Source organism: Accipiter gentilis, chromosome 12 (genome assembly GCF_929443795.1).
Source record: "Accipiter gentilis chromosome 12, bAccGen1.1, whole genome shotgun sequence".
NCBI lineage: Eukaryota > Metazoa > Chordata > Aves > Accipitriformes > Accipitridae > Astur > Astur gentilis.
This window is the reverse complement of record NC_064891.1, coordinates 5,354,471-5,381,287: the sequence shown is the minus strand read 5'-3', so window position 1 is coordinate 5,381,287 and position 26,817 is coordinate 5,354,471. Positions and strand designations below refer to the sequence as shown.

Here is a 26,817-nt window from a genome sequence, read left to right as displayed (position 1 = left end):
AACTGGCATTTGCCGCTTGATGGGGAAGAAGCAGCCCTTGCTATACGTAGATCAGCAGGGAGTCTGAGGTGGAAATGAGACAAGGATGGCTTGGGTGACTTCTAACAAACTCAGGAGACTACCTGGATAAGCAAAAACTCCCTAATCACTAATTCAGACAGGTCAGGAGATCTGTAAAGAACTGAGAAAGCTGCCTGCAGGTAAGCTGTCGGACTGACAGAGTAACATTTAGGGTTGGACAAATACCTCTGCTTTATCTTTCGGCATGCAATCGGCCTGGTGCGACCGTACATCTGATATTCAACCCCACCCTAACAGCACAGTCAGCTCCTCCGAGCCCTGTGTTGCAACCTGCTTTCCTCTCTTCCTGCCCCTGTCTGAATCAGTGGAAACAAAAGGGCACATTGTCTGAACGGGTGAGGTTTCATCACAACTTCCAGAAAAGCTGAGCACTGAAAAAGAAAACAGACAGATATGATACCTTGTCTCAGCTTCAGTCCCCTGAAGAAGTGCAGTGATTATTTAACATCCAGAGGGCTGGGGGCAACCTCTATTGCTTGTGGGCTTGTCGTGGTTTAAGCCCATCCGGTAACAAAGCACCACGAAGCCGATCGCTCACTCTCCCCCAAGATGGGATGAGGAGAAGAAGGTATAAAGAAAAGCCCGTGGGTTGAGGCAAGGACAGGGAAGGATCACTCATCACTTATGGTCACAGGCAAAAGACAGGCTCAACTTGGGGAAAAACCAAAATCAATTTAATTTACTACCAATCAAATCAAAACAAGGATAATGGGAAGTAACACCAAACCTTAGAACACCTTCCCCCCATGGCTCCCTCCTTCCCAGTTCAACTCCACTCCTGGTTCTCTCCACCTCCTGGCGCAGGGGGGTGGGGAATGGGGAATGGGGGTTGGGGTCAGTTCATCACACCTTGTCTCTGCCGCTCCTTCCTCCTCAGGGGCAGGACTCCTCACTCCTCCCCTGCTCCACCGTGGGGTCCCTCCCACAGGAGACAGTCCTCCATGAACTTCCCTGGCTTGGATCCTTTCCACAGGCAGCAGTCATTCAGTCACAGACTGCTCCAGCGCGGGCTTTCCCATGGAGTCAACGGCCATCTTGGGGGGCCCCCGCTCCCCTCCATGGGCTGGGGGGACACAGCCTGCCCTCTCACCACGGGCTGCAGGGGCATCCCCTCCTCCGGCGCTCCTCCTCCCCTCCTTCCTCACTGACCTCGGTGTCTGCAGAGGGGTTCCTCTCACGTTCCGATCCCCCTACTCACTGCAGGTTCCCCTTCCTAAATCTGTTCTCCCAGAGGCGCGACCACCGTCACTGTTTGGGTCGGCCTTGGCCAGAGTTGGGTCCGACTTGGAGCTGGGGAAGCTTCTGGCAGCTTCTCACAGGAGCCACCCCTGCAGCCCCTCCCCCGCTACCCAAACCCTGTCACGCAAACCCAAAACAGACCTGTTGTATATTCACAATTTTGATGCTTAGTATAAAATAGCGCTGTATGTCAAACCACGCGCCATGCGGTAAGACATTGCTAAATCGCTCAGAGCTTCACAGGAAATTGCAGGTAAAATATCATCTTAGCTATCAAAACAGAAACAAAACAAAACCCCAAAAACCAAAACACACACACCATGGAGACAAGGACAACTTACACAGGTACTTAACACTCTTGGAAAAATCTATTTTCACTAAGAAAAACAGACTTACAGATAAAGATGATATTGCAAAAGCCTTAAGATTACAGCAAATATTTTGGAGAAGACGTCAAAATGGTTGTAGTTCAAGCAATTTATGTTTTCCTACGATTTTATGAGGGTAGTAATCAAGTAAATCAAATGTTTGACATCAGCGTCCAAGTATTTTTCCTTCCCACAGCAGACAATGACAAAAATATCGATGTCTAAAACACTGCAGAACTCGGTCTTTTCACATGGTGCACTTTTAACATTTTTGTTGTTGTTGTTCCTTTCTGTTAACAACGAACTCTCAAACACCAGTTGCACCCAAATCCAGAAAAATTTCTGGTGAAGTGCCAATTGTACTTGTCTAACCCTCTAAGTAGTGCAATAGTAACACTCCCAGTACCTGCAGCAAACACAAAGAGTGAGCTGCTGTGCAAATACCATTGCAGTTTGCCACCAAGATTTTCTGTATTTCAAAATCAACAACAAAACCAAGTGCTATAGATTTAATAGCAAAATATATGCAGTCCCTTTACAGTCCTCACAGTCAGTATTCGCTGGAGGCATGAAGTCAGTTTTATGGCAGTATCTGTCAAAAGCAGGAGGCTCTCGTTTTCATTCCTTAGAAGTGTGCAGTTTATGGAAAAAAAAGGAGAGGAACAAATAACTGAAGGACAGTAGCCTTTTAAAAGTCTTAATATTTCTCAGAGACTGTCATGCTATCTGCATCTCCTGGAAAGAAAATCGGAAGGAGGAGGGAGGGCAGAAATAAACATTTTCACGATATCATGATTGATGGAGGACCAAGCATTCAAAACCAGAAACCTCTTGGGAACAACTCACCAAACAGGAATCTTGATCATTTCAGATTTCTGCAAGGGAAGCAGGTGGAAGGTGGAATGTATTCTGACTTTGGTGAGGCAATAGAAGTACTGATACTGACCTTGAAAGGCTTGTCTCTGCAAAGTTGGAGGCATTTCACATTATTTTCTCTTTTGCTGAAGAGAAAAGAAAACAAATCCAGGAATCCTGAAAGGGCAAGCTCTGGTCTTCATATGAATTAAAGCTCAAATCACTGAAATCGATGAATAATTTTGCACTGACAGAAAGCAGTAGTCAAATTGGTTTTATATAAGATCATTTTACCCAAAAGTGGCTTCCTCCAGCTACGTCACTTTGCTCAGTGCCACCTCTGTCACTTGAGAAACTGTACCTTTATAATCAAATATCTCTGGCTGGTTGCTGACGATGGACACATCTTGTCTACCCAAATGTATCCACGGCACTTAATAATACCCCCAAATATCTCCCCAAAGCTAAAATGAGCACGCTACCAGAAAAGATAGGATTTCTTCCATTTTGCCTCTACAGAAGCAGTGTAAAGAGGGACTGTTTGCAGTTTTGCTCTGCAGTTTCATAATTACCACTTCGTGTGGTTATCAGAGCAAGAACACAGAGCATAACTGCTGTTGGAAAGTGCATTTCGACCCAGATCATCCTTCCGTGTACCATGCTGGCAGGACTATTTTGTGTTCTCTGGCACCTGAGAAAAAGGAAAAGAGCAGACATCCCTCTGTTCTCAGGAACTGTGAGAGGAGATTCTGAAACCAAAGGCAACTCCTGATGCTCTCCCTGCAGAGCTTTTCCCAAATGATTCTCATTCGAATCATGACTGCTATTTGTTAATTTTTAATTAGTTTTGCGGTTTATACCTGTCTAACGTCAAACAAATACTAGCTCCCTTCCCCTTCTGCTTCACTTTCAGCCACTAAATGAAAGACAGTGCCTTAATGTATTTAACTTTTCAGCCTCAACAACTGCAGACAAGCACAAGACAGAGAAAAAGCAGTAAAATATTTATGGTTAGATTTAGAAATGGCCTCCAGGTCTACGTACCTAGCTTTGTGCTTCTTTGCTTTCTGTGGGCAAATCAGGAATGCAGCTGCCTACCACGCAACAGTTACCTGTGGTTTTGCACCGTGAACTTCAAGCAACTGGAAGCAAGTACCCTTAAAGACATGCCCACAGGTCTGAACACAGCATCAACCCAAAAGAGGACGTGAACGAAAGGCTGGGAGGCCAAGCGATTGCGCCATGGGGCAGGGCAGCACACGTCAGCTGAAGTCCCCATAAGCCTCAGCCAGCCAGAAGCACCACCACGTGCTGCGCGTGGCTCCTGCGGATCACATCCAGCTCATCCGGGAACACACATGCTACGTGATCAGGCTGTGCTTGGGCAAGAGCTAACTGTCTGCAGCTTCAGAAATCATCAGACAGATGAATGGGGCAAAGAATAGAGGAGGCTAAACCCCTTTTACCTACCTACTTTGCTTTTTCCATACCCACTATAAATTCAGACAAATAATACCTGAGTAATTTCTCTTTAAGCACTTCAGGCTATTACTTAATTCAGGCAGGCAGGAGAACCACTAGTAATCCAAATATGAGATTATTTTGCCATGGTCTTTGAGAAGCAGAACATGCAGAGTCCCTTTCTCCTTAAGCACAAAAGTGTAAATGCATTATTTCCTTGCTTATAAATCCAAGACAATTTTCTATTCACTTTTGTTAATTTTCTATTGACTTCCACACTCCAAGCTTCCCTGGGTTTTGAGTTCACATTTGTGTCTGGTGCACAGAGATTCACCATTTCTTCCTCCTGTCTCTGCAATCAGTTCCAAGAACTGCCTCAGTCCCTTGATGTTAATTCTTCCTCAAGGTTAACCATTAATCATAGAATGGTTTGGGTTGGAGGGGACCTTAAAGATCATCTAGTTCCAACCCCCCTGCCACGGGCAGGGACACCTTCCACCAGACCAGGTTGCTCAAAGCCCCATCCAGCCCGGCCTGGAACACTTCCAGGGACGGGGCATCCACAACTTCTCCGGGCAACCTGTTCTGGTGCTTCACCACCCTCATAGTGAAGAGCTTCTTCCTTACATCTAATCTAAATCTACCCTTTTTCTGTTTAAAGCCATTACCCCTTGTCCTAACAAGATATCCAGCGTTTCAGCTGAACAAGTTCATTCCTCACCTAACATTTTCAGTAGCGTTTTCTTATATATACGTTACATGTATGCTTCCTCTAACCTCCTTCAATATACCAATATGCTGGGGACACAGTGAGCTTTAGATGTAGGCTAGCTACGGACCTGGGCAAGTTCTGTCATTTGGAAACAAATGCAAGTATTCCCCTAGTGCATTTACATTGCATTTACCAGGACTGGTTACTGTTGTGATTAGAGCAGTTGCTGCTGGAAAGTCACTGCTGGAGCCACGGGAGACATCTTGCTCCTTTAAAAGTAGAATTCTGGTTTTCAGGCAGGATGAAATATTTCACTTACGTGCTTCACACAAGGCACCTATTGCATAGTAGCAAAACTAAGGCTTAGACATTGTCTTCACTCTCTTTTGCCTCACTCTCTTCGCCAGATCACCCCCACATACTTCCAGGAACAAAAAACTTCTCCTACAGCAACAATCTGGAAAAAAAGAAACTCCAACCACCCCCAAAAAAGAAAACAGCAGCAACAATGACAACAATAAAAAAACCCCACAAAGCTTTTAAACCCTTTTCTTAATACACTTTAGTTTCCTTGAAAGTGATTGTGATATTGAATGATTCATTTTGTTGAATCACAAAGGATGGCGTGGAGAAATTATCTTGGGTTGGAATGCTCACATTTCAAAAGGTTGAAGTGAAGAATTTCTCCTCCTTCAGCCTTTCAGTGCCTATCTGTAAACAGGGAGTGTGCCCTCCCTGCTGAGGTCCTCTGCCTGCTCACAGGGGGGTTCCTAGTGAGACCATCCAGTACTTGTTCATGGGATGAAGTGGCTTAATGTTTTTAAGAAGGCTTCTCTTTAAAAGTTTTTGATATTTGCTTGTTAAGTAACACATTTGTGTAATGTTATCCCTGCTGAAACTGATGTGGAGGAATTGGGCAGACAGCACATGTTACATTACATTATGAGGCTTAACATTTCACTAATTGCTTTGACCTACTTCCGTGAATCACAGATTATTCTCCTACTCATAAAGCACATCTGATTCCTTTACACAGTCATTCATGCAATGCAATAGAGTTGCAAGGGTCCGTAAGGGGACAAAACCTTGTGATTTAACTATCCAAACATAAACAGACATCATCTCCAATTTTCATCAATACTTTGACCACATGCAGGAAATGAGGAACAAAGCTCTCTTATCTTCTGCGACTTCTACACAGATATTTATTTCTTAACTCTTACTTCCCTTTTACAGAGGGATAACAAAACATTAATTGAAATAAGAAAAGCAGCTGACTGGCCTTGACTATGTGTTTTTTTCCAGTTCCACGAGGGAATTTCTGCAGGATGCAATGGCAAACAAAGCAACAGTAGAGAGACCACGAACGGGCATGGGTCAGCTGTCAGCTGATGTACCAAGGGCCTCCATTCTGTGTGTCTCTATGCTGAACAGCAGCTTCTGAAGAAATGGATCCTCTGGCTATTCATCAAGAATTTGTGCTTAAATGTCATGTATGCATGTAACTCCCTATAAGTTGGGAAGAGCATCATTGCTCCTCTGCTAAGCCAAAGAAGCTATTATGCTAAATGTATTCTGTAGGGTAACTGGGTATTCATTAACGTGACTAGTTTCTCATAAATAGGAGTGCAAAGATAGAGAAAGTAAACAGTCTTCCAGGTAACTGAGGACTCAGCGTTACTTACATGAAATGCTGAAGCAAATGCACTAGAAAAAGTAATTCCAAACGCTTCCAAACTAAGCAAAACGTTACAGTCCTGCGCAAATTCTCAAGTGCAAAACCAGCACCTGAGACAAGAGCCTGCTGAAGTTAGCACGTGTCCTTAAGCCAGCTTCACCAGGCTTTGGATCAGGGTCTTTCATATACAACCACCTACACCTGTGAACTTTCCCACTTCTTATGGATAAAGCCAAGAGCAATTTGAAGATGAATCTCTCAGCTGATGCTTTTCATTCCTCTATGCACGAAAGGTCCCTGCTGCCAGGAGCAGAGAAAAAAAAGTTATCAGCTAAACCCAAAACCCCCAAATTGCAGGCTTCTCTGTAGTTGATTACTTCTCTAAGCTGCTCTGCTTCAAAAGCAAATCTCATTATTGCTCGTGTAATGATCTCATTGATCATTAAACATTGCCTTTTACTAGAGCTACAGTAACACTGGAAGGATGTTTGAGTAAGAATGGATAATTTCCTTCAAATGCATTCATGATCTTTCTGTATACTTTCTACAAAATATCATCAACAAAGCAATGCAATTTGCATGAGCAAAGCAAGCTGCAAATGTTAAAAAGTGCTTATATTCACACAGATGGTGTTTTTAAAGTACACTCACCTTTTTATTTTATGGTTAGATTTCAAATTAGTAAAAAGCAACAACATAAACTCACAATAAAAAGTTTAAACATGTCAATTTTTCAAAAAATAAATACCTGGTATTTTCAATCCCCCTACAGCACTTCTTTGAGCAAAACTTTGTAAACTTAAGTTGCATTTGCCAAACATCAGGTCTGTCTGAAGCTGTATTTCTTTGGCTGAATTTACTGCTTCCTAAAAGAGAATGCGAATTGCTGAGCTCTATTACATATAAACATAAAAGTCGAAGCGCCTTTGCAGGTTTCTAAATATAGGCCTAATATCCTTCATTAAGGGGCTTAAAAATTATGAAAGGTATCATTACTCACTTCCTATATCTTATACTAAATGTTCATTTGCTCAAGTCTGTAATGGCAGCATAACACTGTAATTTTTTTTAAAAAAAAAAAAGGGGGATGAGGCAAGGGAATTGCTAAGGAAGTGAACACGATGGCTATATCTAACTTTATAGTGAAACTTCACGCGTGAGTGGATTTATTCTGGACACACAAGTAGCTGCACTAACTGCAGGTTACCAGTCTCGATAAGATGGTCATGTCTTGCGCAGTGCAAAAGTTGACTTGCCATAAAAGCCTGGTTGGGATTTCCCTTCCAGCAGGTAAAAGCCTGCAGCATGATCAGGTACTTACTCCCAGTCCAGTTCAGGGAGAGCTGGACCCTTACTGTTCCCAAAGCGAGCCATAAGGAAACGCTTCTGCTGCAGATATGTCTACTGACACGCACAGTAAGCAAGCTATCTCATCGTAGAGACTTACAACAAAACATGGGCAAAAGCATGAGGTGCTGTGTCTTGTTTCAAATTTTCTGCTTAACTATTAACTCTGGAGTGGAAGGTGGAGCAGCAACTGGGAAAGAAGAGGCGGCGAAGGGCTGGCTGTGAGTGGTTATATTGTGGGGGATTGAAAATACCAGGTATTTCTTTTTGGAAAAGCTGACATATTGCTTTTTTTCTAATTTGAAATATAACCATAATAGCCAGAATGATCCTGCAACGCTTAGGGAATCACGGGGCAAGAGATCTGCCCTGTAGTGTACTGATCCCGTAATAGCCTGTGAATGCTCTGAAAGGGACATCTGCCGAACTAAATCTTGGATTTAATTTTAATCCATGTGACTTCCTCTGCATTTATCTAGGGCTTTCAAACTGAGAGGAGTGCCTCTGTGGTGACCAAGAAAGAAATTGTGTCATTTAGTTAATGTCTTCATGTCCCTGTGTAAAACACACAGAAAACATCCTTTCGCTGACTTGGTGACTGCATGCAATTGCCAGACACACGCCCGCAAAGCTGTCCACGGGGCTTAGCTGACTGCAAGAAAACTAGATGTTGCTCCACGACCAAAGGACAAATTGTCAAAATGCAAACCACTGAGTTGCGGGGTGTTTCACTGCAGATCCTCCCATGAAAATGCCTCTGCCACAGTCCAAGGGGACTCAACAGATGTCTCTCTACCCAGGCTATATACACACTTCGTTTAATAAATCATGATCTTGGCTGCTTTGTTCTCCCAGCCCTAAAGCTTCCAGAAGTTGGACAGAAGTGAAAGACACTTCAGGCGAAATGCCTCGTGCAACAAACTGATAGAGAGTCCCAGCTTTACTGCATACAACTGGCAGTTCAGCAAATTTTCCTGCCATCAACAGCTGTTGCAGGCCGAAAGGACAACAGAAATGGAGAGCTTAATCTGTAAGAAATCATCAACAGAGGGAGCTAAGGTTAAATCAGTTCAGCGCATTACTAACTTCATTATTTTAAACTTGCAGGCACAAATCACTTCCCATTTTAGGAAGCACGGGAATTTATTTGTTCGTTCACATGCACACTGAGCAGAATCTGGCAGAAAAGAACTGCTTTTTCTTCAGAAGAAACCTACCTCCTGATCTTCTAAAGAGCTGTGCTCACCTGAGTAACGGGTGCTTCTGAGCACAGACTCTGTAAATTCCACTGTTTGTATAATCGTACTCCCTGCCAGACTCTCAGGTGCTCAGAGCAACGCTGAGGGAAGGGAATAACGCCTGCTCACGATGCATGGCCTGAGCACTGCTTCCACTGGACAGGGACTGAGTTACCCATTCAAAAGATGAAGTTAAAAATTTGGTCCCAGCGCAGTTCTGTCACGAGCTGGAAAGACTTTCTCCCCGATCCACACTGAAGATTTCCTACAGGCAAAAGGAAAAAGAGCTTTTTACTACCTTGTCAGTCATTTGAGGTATAATTGTAGTGCAAAGAAGTAGTTGTTCTTCATACCAACTCAACGAAGGGAACTCTTGGAGTGAGGGTACAGTTTTAACTCATTAACCAGCTCTCATCGAAAGTTAAAGCTATATTACCAATCTTCTTATGAATGCTTTACCACGTATTATCACTGGTGACCTTGCCAAGGTAGGAGTAAACTGCTGTCTGTTGAAAACAATTCCTGGCGAATACCTTCTGCTTCCCTTTGAGAAGGTTGAGAACCAGATCCGACAACATACTGCTGTGTTCCACACTCTGCTCCAACTTAAAATAAACTAAACTTCTTAGTGGCTCAAAATCTTGCAAACATTTGTAAAATGTTTGTTTCATATTGCATTTACTTGTCTCCAACAGCAAAGTTTGAGAACCATAAATATTGCTTCACTTTTCTGCTAATGAAATGAGGAAAAAATCTCAGCTGCTCCTCTGCAACTGAACAAACTCTCATACCCCATAGAGGCTGCTTTATGTACAATCAACAATTAAAAACTGGTGAAATATGGCTTTAGTGAAACCACTTTAAACTTCCCTTTTTGGAATGTAATCAAAATCACCACCCCCGCATTGACACGCTGGAGAAAAGGAATGTTAAAGCATAAATCTGCAGCCAAGGTAAGTCCAAAAGCAAGGATGTGTCACCAATAAGGTAAGCCTCAGCAATTTGGCTCAAAAGTCGGATTACACGAGTCCCAATTAGAAGACGCTTTAGGTTTCTTTTGTAAACTTTCTCTTAGCTGTAAAGGCTGCTGGTGGTTGAAAACTCAGTTGTTGACACCAGGGAAAAACATGTATTGCATGGAAATGAGTTGATCTGCGGCAAATGATTAATGGTGTAAGCTACAAGGATCTGGCACCTCCTCATGCCACAGGGGAGTGCTTTGGTTAGCACTCCTCTGCAGAGAGGATGCCTGTGAAGAATGCCAACAACCATTTATTTCTACAAAGTGAACGAGGCCTCAAAGCAGATTTGAGTGGTACACATCAGACCTATCCCTTTAGCAACAGAAAGCTTTGGTCCAATGCTACTGCATTCTAGTCACACACAAAGAGGAAAGAAAAGGACAGCAGTGTTGAATGGACTCTTTTAAGGTCAAAGTAAAAAGTTAACTGGAAAAAAAAAAAAAAAGACAAACAAAAAAGCACAACATCCATGACAGAGGAGCAGCAGTAACATCACAGACCTCTAACTATTAATGTGCATTATTCATGGGCAGATTTTGCTCAAATCTTCTTTCTCCTTCTTCACTGATAACAGAAAAAAAAAAAGTCTTAAATCACTTTGTTCTTTATGACAAAGGCTTGGAAGTTATATTTCCTTTTTTTTCTGGGGTTGTTTTCTATTTCTGACTCCTCTGTTTTAATGAGATTGCAACTATTTAAGGCATTGTTCTATAATTAGATTACATAGTGTAGGGCTTCACATTGGTGAGAAATAATCTCAGACAGACATTTCTTGGCTTGCTCCACACTTTTTACATTTAAAAAAACAACCACACATCATCTGACTCAGCTCCCCAGTGTCTATTTTTTTTAATTATTATCTTTCTTTAAAATGTCATTTTAAAGCATTTTTTGCCCTTGAACGCAAGCTGAAAAACTCCAGTACCCATTTTGCTGTACTAGTCCAAAAAGACACAAAGCTTGCTTGTTATCCGAGGGAATGATGCGTTTGCTTTGTGCGTGTCTGTGTGTGTGAGAGGGGGGAGACGGAGACTCATGATGGCATGCTTGTCACGGGGAGTGGTTTGCATATTAATAAACAGTATATATGAGCCTTTTCCACGGAGGCCGGCACTCAGAGGGACTCCTGTGCACCGAGGAAGGGACCACGTATCACTGCACCAGAGTGAGTTCTGTTTCAGCTTTGCTTCTTGCCACAGTCCGGCTCCTCTCTGTCCCCTTTCTTCTTCTAACCCTGTTCTGCCCTCCCTAGGGCTACTGTTACACCAGCCGCATGGGAGTTAGTCTTGTCAAATTATGCTATACGTAGAACAAGTACTGAGAGCGTTTCATTTTTAGTTTTGTTAGGTTTATTCAGCATGAGTCTCTGACCAGTGCTACTGGTGTAAGTGAGGGATAACCATGAGCTCTACACAGCGGCTGCAAGTGTAACTCAAGTACCCCATCTATATACCTTCTTTGCTACTTACAAGCATCTTTAAACTGCCTGCTGTAATTAAGACATCTGTACAATCACATGCACTGCTACAATCAGATTTCAGAAATCATGAACTGCTTTTCGAGTGACAAAAAGGCAGATCACTAGCCTGTTGTTACAGCAAGCCCACGTTTCTCGCCAGTGCCTGATGCTACCAGTACTGAGCTACTTCGATAATCAGGGTCCCTGTCAGAGAGAGACTTTCCAAAGAAAAGACAGCCTCATCAGCATAGCAGCAAGAAGTCGGTGTGGGGAAGCTCCTTGCATTCTGCAGGGAGTTTTCAATCAGTGAGAAACCATTTCAAAGCAATATTCTACTAGATGTAAAGGCTGATATATATATATATATATGCATGCACTTACATAACCAAGCCAAATCTACGCTAATGTCAGAGGAATTAGATAAATATTAAGCAGCAGCAACCAATCCCTCCAGGTCATTTCTGTGCACCGTTCTGTCCATTTTCCAAATTCCTGTCTTCTGGTTCACTAATGGATTAACATACTCTTGTCCTAATTCCCACCACTACTCTGTAGAAGAAAACCTCCTGCATATGCTTCCACTTGCTCCATTTTTCCTCTTATCAAAACTCACAGGGGTTTTTTGCTGTTGATTTTTGTCTTTTACTTCCAAATGACACTTTGAATAGCTGTTCAGGATTTTTTTTTTCTTTAAATTCTAACTGCTGTCATTTGCCTGTGTGCATAATCCTCCTGCACACATTTCCTCTGTTAAAAGCCATCCTTTATTCACTGCTCATTTCAAACTACCCAAGCTAACAAACCATAGCTATGAAGTATTTTTCCTGGACTTCTATGCTCCTTAGAACTGTTTATAAACACTGGTACTTTCATACTCAAAAGTTGCAACTTTTGTAAAGCAAAAAAAAAAAGTTAGACACAGTCTTTTCTAAGTTTACTTTTGTTTATTCTTCTGTTTTCTTTAATCCAAAATAGAATCCACCTCTCCCTAAAAACGCGTACATAGTGTGAATTACTCCCTGCCGCAGATGCACACATGCTCAGACACACAATCAAATCTATCTGGATAGAAATAAGCCTGAAGCTCTCCAAATTTTAAACCAAAAATACACACAAAGTAATTCTTAGAGTTCTGGGTTTGTGCACACGCAAGCATGTTAGCCAGTCATCTTAAGCGCAGCACGCTCCTGTGCCACCGACAAACACACTCTGCTGCTCTAAGGGTTTGCTCTTAAGATTTTTGGTTGCTGTCTGCCATACACAACCTTATTCTAAGCAGTCAGAAAGCAGAAGTAACTGAAGACGGTGCTCACTTTCAAAATACCTTTACTCAAAATCTCACCGGCCAGTAATTACACTGCCTAGGAACCACTGACATATCGCTGGTATTGGATTAGCAAGTGGCACGCCACGCCACTAAAAGCTCTGCTTATTCACATCAGCTGGAGACTTGTCATATATGCTGCAAATCTCAAACAGGTGAATTTTTCACCCTTTTGCCAGTTAGTCCGGGGGCGGGGGGGGGAGGGAAGGAAAAAAAAAAAAAAAAAAGAATCTGCCAAATCCCACATGTACATTTTTAAGTGCCATCATTCTGAAAAACCTCACTTATCAGGAGTCAATCTGCTGAAAGTCCCATAAAATAAGCTACAACAATGAACTGAAAAAAATGAAATGTTTAATTTTGCATCTCTTTAGAAGTAACTAAAAACGTTGCTGGAATGACTCTGTAAAGCATGAGCATGAAATGGGATAGGAGAGAAAACAAGGACATTCAGTGAGACCAGACAGACACATCTGCGCTTTGGATTTGAGTAGCAGATGGCAAAGGGAGAAGGAAAACAAAGAAAGGTGTACAGAAAGGATGGTTTGAACTGTCTCACAATCTTTCTTTAGTTTATGTTTGACAACAGGAAAGAAAAAATGTGGGACACCAGTCTCTGTAACTGTATGCCTCAGGTAAACAAGCATTTTATTTTTGTGCCAGGGTACTCTGGGGCAGAGCAAGGAACCCACAGCAATTGGCACTGCCACAGAGCCAGAGTCTACTTGGTGTTTTCACGAACAAAGGTGAAACCGGCTGCAAACTGCTGCTCAGAAAGTACTTTCTTCTTAAGTGTAGGGACCCATAGGTTAGGGTTTTACATACCAAGAAGTTTGTGACCATAACTCACGGGGTCTTGGACGTTTACCAGTTACGGACAAATTTTGATGGTCCCCAGGCTTCTGGCCAGGTGTTGCTCAGGGCTGTAGATCCACACTTGCTGGTGCTGGTCCTCTCAAGAAGACTGGCAACGTCCGAAGAGCACTTTAGAGAGGTGCCCAGCGTCCTCAGGCTCACTTCTGTCTGTGAAAACAGTTTCAAAATATCTGAAAATACGTCAGATCTGTGCCCCAGCCCACTGTGCTGGTGCCTCCTGGGCAGGGTAGGGTGGTGTGTGCCAGGCACCCCAGGGCAGAGCAGGGGGACAGCAGGAATTTGTGGCCAGGAGACCTGGTGGGTGGTGCTGAAGAACTCTGCAGACTGAATAAAGCCTTGCCCGTTCTTACCCATGCCAGATACAGGGAAGATCTACTGCGCTGAAAAACCTGCCTAATTCTTTTTCTTTCATGCCTGTGATTTTGTTTATTTTTGGCAAGTTGTACAGAGGGTTCACAACATGTGACAATTAAAGAGCAAAGTAGTTTAGCCGAGCAGGGGAAGGATTTGGCTTTTGTGCTCCCCCTTGTACATATACCCACGTACATATGTACACGTACCCACAGCTGGGGTAGGAAAAGCAGCTCATTTTGTCACATCCAAGGAGAGATGCTAGGTGGCCGAGAGAGTTGTTATACAAATTACTCTGCTGGAACAGCTTGAGAGCTCAGGAAATGGACATGAAATCATCCTGCTAAAACCAGCAGCCATCTTTGGAGAGCTGACTAAACCCCTTAGCACACAGCAACGTGACTCACAACTGTGCTCTTTGCTTTGTTGGGCTGTTGTGAGGGGGTGCTGTTTTATCTGAAGACTACAGAGACAGATGCAAGGCATGAATTTTACAGGAATGAATGGTGTTGGCAAGAATTAAGATTATTTAGGCTTTTGTTCTACCACAAAAGGCTTCAGGGAACTCTTAAGACATCTGATGAGGAAATAAAAGACTGAAATAGTCTCTCCTGAGAAATTATCCTAGCCGCTCCTTAGTCTGCATCTTTCCCGAGATCTCTCCTCTTGCAATTTTATTTACCGGTATTTTGCGGTCTCAGGTGTGCAGTTTATTCATTTGAAGTTCATTACAGCTTGGGAGGCTGCACAAAGCAATTTTAAAAGTTATTTACATAAAACTGGGGGCCAAGTAGCTGCAAATCAAAAGACAGAGGATCAGACAGAAAGCAAAGTCATCACAGATGTTCAGGCCCTAAACCGAAGAGCCTGGCACGCCAGGCGGAAGGAGCCGCACGCTGCCGAGGCAGCCCAGGCGAAGCCCTCTCCATCGCCGCCTCTCTGCCTCTTTGTACCTGCTGACATGTAGGCACTCCCTCATCCACTCGAGTTAAAAACGAATGGGGTGAACTTCAAACACCTGAATTCTTATCGTTTTGCCTGCGTGTGCCTGAGGGGCAGTCACATGAAGAGCAGCAGCTACAAAGTCAGCTTGGAGAAACCCAGCGGACTCTGGTGTTCTCCTTCAACAACAGCCTTGACACTGACCACCCGTTCACTGTCCACTCACATCGGACTCTCACCTTCAAATACACCTCTCAGATTAAGTAGTTTTCTAATCCTCCCCTTTCACCAAGATGTGGGGGGTTTTTCCCCTGTGTTCCTGAAGGTATTTTCTAGAACTCCTATTTCCCACATCAGTAAACCAAGCCTAGAGCTCCCTTGGACAGATAATTGCTTTAAGCTTTGCTACAGCCTCTTTTTTAAACCCACACGTTGACAGATCAGGCTTTCAAAAGCCCTCGCTCTCACAGCAGAGTTTTACTCATCAGGTCACTTAACATACTCATATCATTAGTACTTCTCAGTAATCACACAGCAATGCCTTAAAAACTCTTCTCATGTTAGGAGGCTAATTTCCACCACGGGTTGCAAATAGCCAGCACACTGGGTAAAGACATGCAAAATCTCACCAAAAAAAAAAAAAAAAAAAAAAAAAAGTGCTTTAAGCCGTGCATACACCTGATCTGGAAAATCATGCTAAGAAGTATAAGGCCACAACCATTACATTGGGATTTGTTATTTCAAAACTCAACCCTACATCAAATTGCATAAACATTTACATCAGATGATTTGTGTGTTAAACAGAAAAGACCGTGCAGTTCTTTTCTCTTTTCTCTCCAAGAGTCGAGATTTCTATCCGGCATAGAAAAAGAACTAATTGAATTAAAATGTTTATTTTCTATAATTGGGGTGGAACTGGAAAAGACACCATTGCTTTTCAGAAAAAGAGTTTATGTCAGACTGAGAGCTGACAGGAATTAGATAGAATTACTTAAAGCTTTTCATTTTATTCTCTGTCAAAACACGGACTTCCGTGGAAACCTTCCACTGGAAGATTTGCAGTCTTCCATTAATCTGACAATATCCTCCAATCCTTCTTCCCCAAAAGGGGAGCAGAAATTTTCTTATTTTCTTTGCTAAAAAAAATAATTAAAACATCTTTTGGCAGGAAAAAAAACACAAACCAACAAATCATTACTATTTTTAGTTTTCAAATGCTGAAAGTATCTCTCAAGCCTCTAACATTTTTTACGCCATATTAAGAGCAGGAGAAGTTTATGCTCAAGAAAAGGAAAATGAGCATTTTTCCTTTTCACTCTGCAATAAGAGAAGACCATCCTGATTCTTTAATTCTCTGTTTCCTAATGGGAATCCCAAAGTCATTAGCTTCCCCATTCAGGGAGTACAACACTTAAGATATCTGCCATACCACTCAGTTTTTTTCCCAGGGAAAGGCAAAAGTTATTTGTCTTAGTGTTAATTATATCCGGATAAACAGCTTCGATTAAGCCAGTGCCTTTGCCAGGCAGAGTCGCCAACCTTCTAGGAGTCAGGAGGGGACCACGAGCCAGCCTGTGACTGGTTCTTGCTGGCATGGATGGATTGCTCACCATCAAACTCTTTTCTCTCCAAAAGGGGCCAATACATCACTATTTCTGTTTGTGTTTTCAGCTCTGAATTTAGACATAAAATATAAACACAGGGAGCGTTTAGAAAGAATAATTTTTCATCTGAAGGAAAAAAATTTAAGGCATTCCTGCACCCACTGATTTGATCAGCAACCAGAAGGAGAGCTGCACCGTCCCCTGCAGACAGGGCAAGGCTGCTTTCCAGCTGGCTCCTGCCTTTTCGGCATTTCTCAAGCAGAACAAGGTAACCAAGCACACCTTTCCCCAAACCTTTCTGACTGTTATGTTAGGTTGGTTAAATAAAAAGGAAGAAATAGTATACACAGGCATTTTCTATTTTTCCTACCTTGCTAAAACTGCAAAGTGCATTCTGTAAAGTTATAGCTGTGGAAACTTTCCTTTACTTGCCTTCTACAATAACTATTTAAGTCTTGTCTCTCTGGTTCCTTCCTCTGAAAACTGAAAATTTAAAAAAAAAAATGGAGGCAGGAAGACCCACCTGGACAGGGAAACATTTTTTTAAATTGAGGAAGGAGAACGCTGCTTTAATACTCAGCTCTCCAATTACAGGGATGAGGAATTCACATATCTGAAAAGGACAATAAGCAAGACAGGCAAAACTGAACTTAATATTCCTAGTGCTTCTCAGGTGAAATAAGGCAGAGTTAAAAAAATCTTTCTTTGTACTCCATAAAGTAACACAACTCTCCCTGACCCCTAAGGATCAGAACCAAAAATCTGTGCTTCATATTTCGATAGGCCACTCCTGAGATAACAGCCTCAGGAAAATCTCTCTGTCAGTGTGTAGAGATTCTTTTGTCTGTATATACAAAGAAAAAAAAACCCATAGACCCGGCCAGCTTCTCTCCTTTCCCTTTCTAAACTGAATTTCCTAATTGACATTGGCACTACTGGGCCCCGAGACTGGGAGTAAGGAAGAGAAGGAATAGTTCTCCCTCTGAAATCCCAGCGTTACCATTAATGGAAAATGTTCAGCTGATACTGATTATAAGAACCTCAAGCTGTATACGTGGCATGGTACATATAGGACATCACAGGAATATATGAGTAAATATACGAATTGGCTGAAATTGCAGTGCCCGCTCCACCCCAGTAGGATACTCAAATCAGGCTGTTGGGTATGCATCTATTTCAAACCTGCTGATCTAATTTCCAGGCCAACTTTGCAGAAACGCCTTGTAAAGAAATAGCAACTGCTTTAAAAGCAGCCCTAAGAACAAAAAGAGAGAAAAATGTCCACCAAGCTTTTCAGCTTTGGCTAGGTTATTGCTTAGAGAGGGCACGAACTCTGTTTCACACTTCATAAAGCAAGATGCTTCTTGGCAGAAAGATACCTGTATGAGTGGAAGTCGATTTGTTGCTATGTTTTCACCTTCCAAAATCATGAAAGTGGAACATATAATATCAGCTCCAGCAACCCAAACACTCCGGACTGATATAACAGCTTAATCTTATAATAAAATCAACAGAGGCATCCACTGACTGAATCAACACCTACTACTCTACAGAGGGACTTTTTCACCTTCCTCATCAGACACGGCAGCACCTTCCCTCCTCACACCCCTCAGCAAGCACTGGCTTTCCTCCGGGAGATGCCAAGCTCCAGCCCGCTCTCCCAGTGGACGATCGCAGGCCCTGAGTTCCCAGATGCAGCCCTAAATTGTATTAGCACAGGGAAATTAAATGGAGCTCACTCAAGGACCGTGACTGGTTGCAATTCAAGCCAGGACGATGACACTATCAGCTGAGACCTCCAGCTTCCCCTTTTTGGCCGGCCCATGGCCGGGGCAGCATTGTGTCAGGTGCTAGCTGAGTGACTCCTAAATTAACAAAGGACCCTCATGTTAAATAAATACACATACAGCGCGATACATCATCTCTTCCAGGCAGACAATTCAAGCCCCAGATTTTTAGAATTACCCAGATGAATCTTAACCCAACCCTACCAGTCTTGCTTGCTGGAGGGAACAGTTGGTCTTTTTTAAATCCTCTAACACTAATGAAACCTTAAGGCCAGAAAACCCTTAATTTCTCCCAGTGCAAAGTACAATTAAAGTGGACTTTGCACCATGAGGTTCTTTGTCAGACTTTGGACGGATGTGAACAAAATAGCTCAAACTAACTTGTTTCTTCCCCTCCGCCCCTAGCTCAGGGAAAAGCTCTCTGCTGCCTGTCACCTCAAATATTAATAACCTTATCCAAGAAAATGAGATAAAGTGCTGCCTTGTGGTTTTGGGTTTTTTTTTCTGAATTCACACACTGAGTATCTGCATCCAGGTTTTGATGTCTCTTACTAGCCTGAGGAATATTTCCTTGTATTACTTTGAGGGCTGCTTTTCCAAAAGAGAGATGAAACACTTCCTCTCCAAAGTCTAGCAGAGTTTTGGCGTTAACTTTCACAGGGCAAAGGCTCGGGCCGGGTGTGCAGGACTGTGCACGGGCTGGCAGAGGCAGCCTGCTCTGGGTTGCACGGGGCACGCACCCAAAACTCATCTTGAGCAAGTGAAATGCGGGAGGTGAGCTTATGAATTACCGTTTAAAACAGAGCAGGGACACGTACACTGTCATCCAGTAAAAGCAAAAGTATTGCATACCTTGCAGACACTGGGACTGTTTGCTTCCATATCCTCCCAGTACGTTCATAGTTTCCGGTGCTTTTTCTTTTCTGTACTAGTGCTATCTGAAAATCAGCATTTTAGTTCTTGGAGAATGAGGCTGATTCTTTCCTGGGCCCTGGATTTTCACTCTAATCTTGCTTGAAGATTTCAAATTAATTGCTCGGTCCTGCTTCAACTGGAATAAAAGCATCCCAAATTCATCAGGTAATACAGTATCTCCATAAAAACATGAACAGTCTTAAATTATTTGAAATCTGTCCTAAGATGTCTGAGATGCTTGTAACTTCAACCTGAACTTTGACTCATGAGTAACGTGGAGGATACCACCTTTGGCACATATTTGATCTTCTCTCAGATTTTCTATTTGATTTTGTCACTGAGTGGCTCCAAAAGCTGTGTTTAGTCACGAGATCCATTCCGTTAATCTTCCGTTTAAAGGTATGTTAAAGCCAGTTAAAGCTGGCTTTAAGAAAGACACAGAGGAAAGCTAGAAAATCAGCTAAGCAGGTCAACAACTTTAAAGTATTAAAGCTAATTTGATAGTAAATTTAGACTAGTTCACCGCTTTGAAAGTTTTATGTGATAAAACTGGGGCTGAGGTTTCCGCAGGTGCTGTCAATGTAGAACAGGACGGGTGTACAGGTGGGTCCTGGCCATGTATTCAATGCTTCAGAAGTTGAAAAAACATTGCTTAGATGGCACATTTATTGGTGGAAGGTAAATCAGCCCCCTCCTGCATTTATACACACTTGGCTTTGCAATGAACTCACCAAACATATTTAATAGCACTAAGCAGGTGGCTAAATGTTTGCAAGTCTGGGCACTAAAGCCCTCCCCCCACCAACATCTTACAGCATTTTTAAGCCATAAGTAAATCTTAAAAAAGAGAAATCATTTTAAATAGCTTTAAAGAATCTCGGCCCGGCCCCCCCCCCCCCCCCCCCCCAAAAAAATCCCAAACCAAAACCAAAAGCACAAACTAAAAGACCCCAAATAGACCTTTTCCCCCCCCAGAAGTGACATTTTTCAACCATTTGATATTTTGGATGTTTCTAAAATGGTTTTAATTTGTTCCTTATGATCCATTCCTTTAAAAAAACCACACTGGGAAAATGAGGTAAATAGGAAAAAAACCTAGCAACATATTTTGCAAGATTGGCAAAAAGCTAATCTGAACCCAGTCATTTCTTTCATTTAGAAACTTACCTGTAATTGTTTAGGAAGCACTACTGACATTTCACAATGAACACAAATGAAAAATAAAACCTATAAACATTTCAAAAACATGCTTACAAAAAACCTATAGAGGCCTTTAAAATGTCAAGTATTTTTGCTAATCTCCTGGTAGGGTGGTTTTTTTTTGTTATTCACAGATGGAAAACAATTCATAAGCTTAAATGTGCATCAGCACTGCAAATACTTGATTACTCCTTATGCTGTATTCATTAGAAATTTGTTTAGCTTTGCTTTAGACATTTCAAACAATAGTTTCCACTGCTTCCTTGACAGGAAGGAAGCTCCACAGGCTACTACAACAGCCAGAAAATCTTCCTGATCTTCAGCCAAAATTCCCTTTTCTTTACATCATCTCACTACTCCTGATTATACATGTCTTTGTATACAAAGTTCTCCCGCAGTAAGAAACAGACTCTCGCAAAATGCTCGCCACCAGAAGTGTTAGGCTTCACTCATCTCCAGCCCGCTCTCCATATACCTGTCTACTGCCTTCCTCATGACTGTACCTTAAAATCTTCTATTCCTGGGCTTCTAAATGCCTTCCAGCTGTCAACAACTTTCCACTAACACAGGGTTAAGTGGGCTAGAGGTAGCTGAGATGCTGGAGCTGCTGTGAGTGGTGTAGTAAGCCCAGGGCACTGGAAATTCTATTGCTGTTTATGAAGAAAGGTCTGCGGACACCCCTAAAGAAGGGAAGCAGGCAGTATGGGGTTTGCATCTTAAAGGTCATGTCTTCTCCAAACGCAGATTGAATCAGCAGTGTTCGCTTGCCTTTCAAAAAACTGGAAAGTAAGAATCAAGTGGGGTTTTTTTTCCTCTTTTATTCCCAAATCACTAAGTGTTGTCTAATTTGAACCTCAGATAACGCATGCTCTTTTAAAAATGCCATTCCTTGCTCACAGATGACCACACAAAATCAGAAGCAGGAACAAATGGGGGGGGAGGGGGGAGTGGGAAGCTACAATCTCATCCTCTCTTCTAACTTTGCAGACATATAACCCAAACTCATCCTGAATAAATAAATAATAAAGTATGATAATATATACTATTATTATATAAGCACAATAAAGCATAATAAGTAATAAATCTAGGCACAAAATTTGAAAATAGCGTAGCAAAGTTTTGCCACTTACCTAAAACATGCTTGAAAAATTTGGAATTGTCAAAAATTTCTCTTTAAAGAAATAAATGGTTACACCTGTAATCTGCGCGCTGCATTTGCCAAGCAGCAAATATAGAAAAATAATCACATCCTACTGTAACTCATTTTGTCTGCAGCTTCCTTCTTTATACAGTGCAAAGGAACACAGTTGCTTGACTTAAAAAAACAAACAAACAAACAAAAAACAACAACAAAAAAACCCCAAACCAAAACCATTGTAGTGGTGCCTTTGTTTTGAAGCACTTGTAGATATCTCCACTGGTAACTCTCCATCGCTGCTCCTGCTTCTCTGCTGGGCAATCAGCTGTGCAAAATCTCCATTTACTAATAATCTCTTCTGACCTTGCTGTAGGGGAACAAATCTCTTTCACAATGAATTAAGCAGCCTCCAGTGTGCTCATTTGCTGTGATTTTTTTTTTTAATTGTTTTTTTTTTTAACTTTACTACTCTAAGGACAGAATGTAGATGTATTTACTTTTGAGGAGAAAGTGGCAGAGACAGTTTGCTCTCTTCAGCGTGTGTTAAGTGCAAGCTTTCCCAGTATCTGAACAAAGAGCCTCTCCCTCTAAAGTGAAAGCTGATGATACACTTGCCCTCAAGTATATGCTTTCAAAGGCAAAATGACTAAATAGGGGGTTGTTTCTATTGCAAGGTTATGCAGTAGCACTTACTCATTTAAAAAAAAAAAGTTCCCTCTCTTTCCTAGTGCAGATGATCTGTATTGCACGCTTTATTAACAATGCTCTGAATCTGGTGGATATAAAGAATGGTGACATGCAAGGTCTACTCTAAGGCCAAAGTGACAAAGGGTTTTGCTTTGGGTGAGGAGGTAGATGGTTGTTTTAGTTTCCTTTAGCCAGTACATTTAAATCTCAGCTGAGCTCATAGATCTCTCTTATTAAGATGCCATCTGTGCAGAGTTTAAAAGCTTACTTTTGGTTTAAGGCAGCCTTAGCTGTTCACCTTTCCTGCACCATCCAACCCATAAAGTATTTTTTTTCGTTGCCTGCTACACTAAGAAGCAAACAGAGCCTTCCTGTTAGATGGTTCCTAACTAGAACTGAAGGAAAAAAGTCACACGTAAACCTAACAAAGTTGTTTCAAGTTTTCTTTTGGCTTCTGTACAAGAAACTGAGAATTTGATGACGAATTTCTCAAAACAACAGCGTAGACTGGTTTCCATAGCAAATTTTCCTTCTAAAATAACTTGGGTCAATTGCCTACGCAACTAGGGTAATAATTAATGAGAAAAATCACAACAGTTTGGAAATTCCCATGATTTGATCTTGGATGAACATCTCCATAAGCAAGAGACGCTGAGCAGAACAGACTTGAACAAAATTGCTGCTCAGGACAGCAACTATCTTCTGTTACAGTGTATGATTTTAGATTTGCACTCTGAAAAACACTTTATGAAAATGGCCTGAGTTTGGACTCACAAGAAAAGTAAATGAAAGCTGAAAGTTATTAATATGTCTGAAAAAAATCAAGCCATTTTTCTGAAGACGCACAAGGAGGAACTGCAGCTTTAACTGTCATTGTCCACGTCTGAATATTGTGGCTGACAAATGCAGAACAAAAAGATGTGACTAATGCAATGATTGCAAAGTACAACACATCATGACTTAGTGTAACATGTTCTTTCCATTGTACAAGCATATGTTTCAAAAGCAAGCATATGGTGCACTTTTGTAAAAAGGAGTCGAGTTACTCATAAGCAACACGGTGTCTTCCCTTTCAGGGATCCAGCATGCCACAGTACAAGCTGACATACTTCAATCTGCGAGGACGAGCAGAAATCAGCCGCTACCTGTTTGCCTATTCAGGCAAGAAGTATGAAGACCACAGGATAGAGGCAGCAGACTGGCCCAAAATCAAACCAAGTAAGTAGCAAGGGATCTTATATCCAAAGCTCTGCTAGAAATGCTGTCAAAAAGCAAAGCAATTGAAGAGATACCTATATGTTTCATAAGCAGAAATACATTTAATTCCTGTCTTTAATTAAGTCTATGGGAATTTTATTGTCTAGACAGCCAAAATGTCATTCCTGATGCTCTCATGGAAATCCAGATCCAAAGCTTCAGACAATCTAAAATGACTTACCTGCTGTCATCCAGCTGGGCTTTTACTCCTTGTAAATTCAGTTCAGCTTTTGTCTGCCCAAAGCTAACCAAATGAATGCTAATCTTCTCAGTTTCTTTGGAGGATTTGGTCTCAAAGACCACACTGCAGCCTTCACCCTCATTTTAGAAAGCCAGATTGGAATTAAGCGTCAAGAAGGACACGCCTTTTCAACCAGAAAAGTCTTCAGAGAGGGAAAGTGATGACAGAAAACAAAAAGAAATCAGTTGATATAGCAAAAAGAAAACAAAAGGATCAAAAATGGTGCTAAAAAATAATTGTTCCTAACAACCCCTCCCAGCCCTTCCAAGAGTCCTCTGCAGGCTACTATACCCCATCCATTTCACGTTTTTTTAGTTAGAGTAACCTCTTTCTAGCTATTAAAACTATTTTTTATTTCTGTTCATTAAATGGGCCTTAGTTCAAATGAAACAGATCTTGAGTTTGTAGAGAGAGGATATGAAATCAGAGATACCTGTGTCTTCATTTCATGGATTTGGCCCATGTTTTGCTACACGGGCTATGACTTTTCACATCCAGAATGAAGAATAATGCCTTTAGTCTGGGGAAAAGGCAAAACTCATGCACAAGGCAATTTCTATTAATCAAGTAAATTTTCTTGATAGGCTTTCACACCATTTAATAAACCCAGCCAACAGGCTATGAAATGCTTGTTAAATTTGGTTTTTCCCATAATGCTCTCCAACTGGCAGCTGAAGCCCATCTGTGGTGCTCAAATGTAGAAAACACTAGCTAACAACCCACAGAGGAGTGTAAATGGGATATTTTCAGTTAGGGATTGATGACTTCGGAAACCTTCTCTTTTTAAGAGCTTAAACCTGTTGGCCGTGTGATATAGCTTATGTCTCTCCCACTGCAGTTCTCAAGGAAGCAGGGCAGAAGCTAAAGGTGAGACTGAGAATTCACAGGAATAGCGGAAAGCTCTTCATAGGCTTTCTTCATTCTTAACTATGCACATATTCACACGTACACACACCCACTTATGCCCTGAAGCAAAGTTCAGAGAATATTAGCAAAGTATAATTCTATGTAGAGTTTTGCATACTGATTTTTAAGTGAGACAAAAAGACAAAGCATAAGTAGTGACTTAAAGGCTACAGAGGCATTCATATCCTAGGACCAGATGTTCTAATAGCAGACCTATCAATCAATATTGAAGATGTCGCCAACATCCAAGCCAGCACAAGAAACAATGCAGGAAAATCCTTCCTATGCTTTTCTTCAGTGCTCACATCATGCATTTCCCAGTGAAGTTTTATATGTACTGTACTTGTTCACTACAGTGTATGCCCAGCTGCAACACCATTACCACCCAAACACTGGGAGAAAAGGCATCCTAGAAATTCTAAGCCATACAGTTTGTAATTGTATCTGCTGCATTAACAAATGTCGGTCAAGTCATTTAACGTTTGGATGTCTTTGTTTCTTCCTGTGATGTGAAAAGTTTGTTAGCAGGTTTACCAAGGGTTAATTAAGATTTTTCATTTTCTCTGCATAATGGCCTTTCATAGCAGCCTCTACTATGGAATTTAATCTAGGGATCAGTCAAAGCAGTTAAGAAGTTTAGTAAAATGTTGGAGCTGCTGCTTTCAGATATGTGAAATCATCTGTGCAAAATTTGTACTGGCCTAGGAGTTCTTTGAATTTCAGGCTTCTGTAGACAGCGTGCTTCCAGTGAGTCAGTGGATGGGAACTGGAATGTATTGTGCTATTTGACCAGGAAAATGTACACCTACAAAGAAATGGTCGGATGCATGTCTGAAAGTGCTATTACACCTCATACCAGGATGCTAAACTTTTGCTCTTGGAAGGCTCCCTGGATCCTAGCTCAAGCACCAATGTAATGATGGCATTTGCCACCAGAGGCATCTGCGTTGCAGACAATATGCAAATTAAGAGGTTCATCAACTAAAACAAGAGTAAAGGTATTTTTTTTTTTGTATGCATAACAATGTAATGCTGCTAAGGAAATTGCCTGGAGATCAACTAACTGATGACTACCTCCTCCTCCTCCTCCTCTGTGAAGCAATCATTACCTATGGTATTTCCAGACAAAGTAATCTCCCACAGGCAAATCATTCAGCAAAACTCTAAATAAAAGTTAGCAGCAAGGCTTTGCAGTAAACAGCCTTACAGGGCACAAGACCAATAGCCACTGCTTCAGTCTGTCCTAAGGTACCTAAACCCCAACTTGCAGGCCACGACTCAAGAGAAGAAATGGTTGCCTCCTAGCTAGGGACTAGGTTGCATAGGGTTTGTGTATCTTAACACTATAGCAATATTGCATACAGCAGAGATGCACCATTTGCCATAAGGAAAACAAACCACTTGCATTCTGTACTATCCTGACTTTTCAAAATGTAACTCAGCTGCCTCCATGGAGGTGGGGATTGAAGAGGAAAAAGCACCAGCCCTCAGGAAAGTAGGTAGCAGAATCCTTGCCAAAAAGGTTCAAATATTGCCGTGTTCAGCAGTAAATATGAAATGAGGGGATCTCTCCAACCAACTGAGAATACACAGGCATAGTTCACTCTGTTGAGACATCTCCTACACTACTGGCATTCATATTCTCTATTCAGATCTTTCTTATGAAGCTCAGGAATTTTTTTTTTCCCCCCATTATGCTTGGACTGGGCCGACTTCAAAGAGAACAGAAATAAAGTAGCAGATGCCAGTCAGCCTCATCCTGATGAAAACCAAAGGGTGGTGTTTAGCAACGATAAGGGGAATTACAGCTGCATTTCATGTAACAGCAGCTAATGTAATAGCAGTTTGGTACACCACTTGTTTTGCAGCCCTCAAAAATCATTAGAAATGGTTCAATTAATTAAACTAATTACATAATTATATATTGAAGTGACATTAAGTAATACCACTCAAATTGCTATGCACACTTGCATATAGTATGTTTGCAATTACCCACTTGCCTATGAAAGATCTGAAACCAGTTTTGACTGCAGAGTCTGCAAGTACAAAATAATGTCCCTCTTTTTAAAAAACTTCAAGTATGGTGAAGTAAGATAAAGAAAAAAAAGACCTAGGGAAGAGGAAACTCT

General features: G+C 41.7%; 1 protein-coding gene across 1 annotated transcript in view; it reads left to right on the top strand.

Moving 5' to 3' along the window:
• Positions 1–11,046: 11,046 nt before the first annotated feature.
• Positions 11,047–26,817, top strand: part of HPGDS (hematopoietic prostaglandin D synthase) — a 30,929-nt gene continuing 15,158 nt past the window's right edge. The window contains exons 1-2 of the mRNA XM_049815017.1: positions 11,047–11,166; positions 23,361–23,502. Coding sequence (XP_049670974.1) covers positions 11,089–11,166; positions 23,361–23,502 — 220 coding nt within the window. The 5' untranslated portion in view covers positions 11,047–11,088. The remainder of the gene's footprint in view (positions 11,167–23,360; positions 23,503–26,817) is intronic.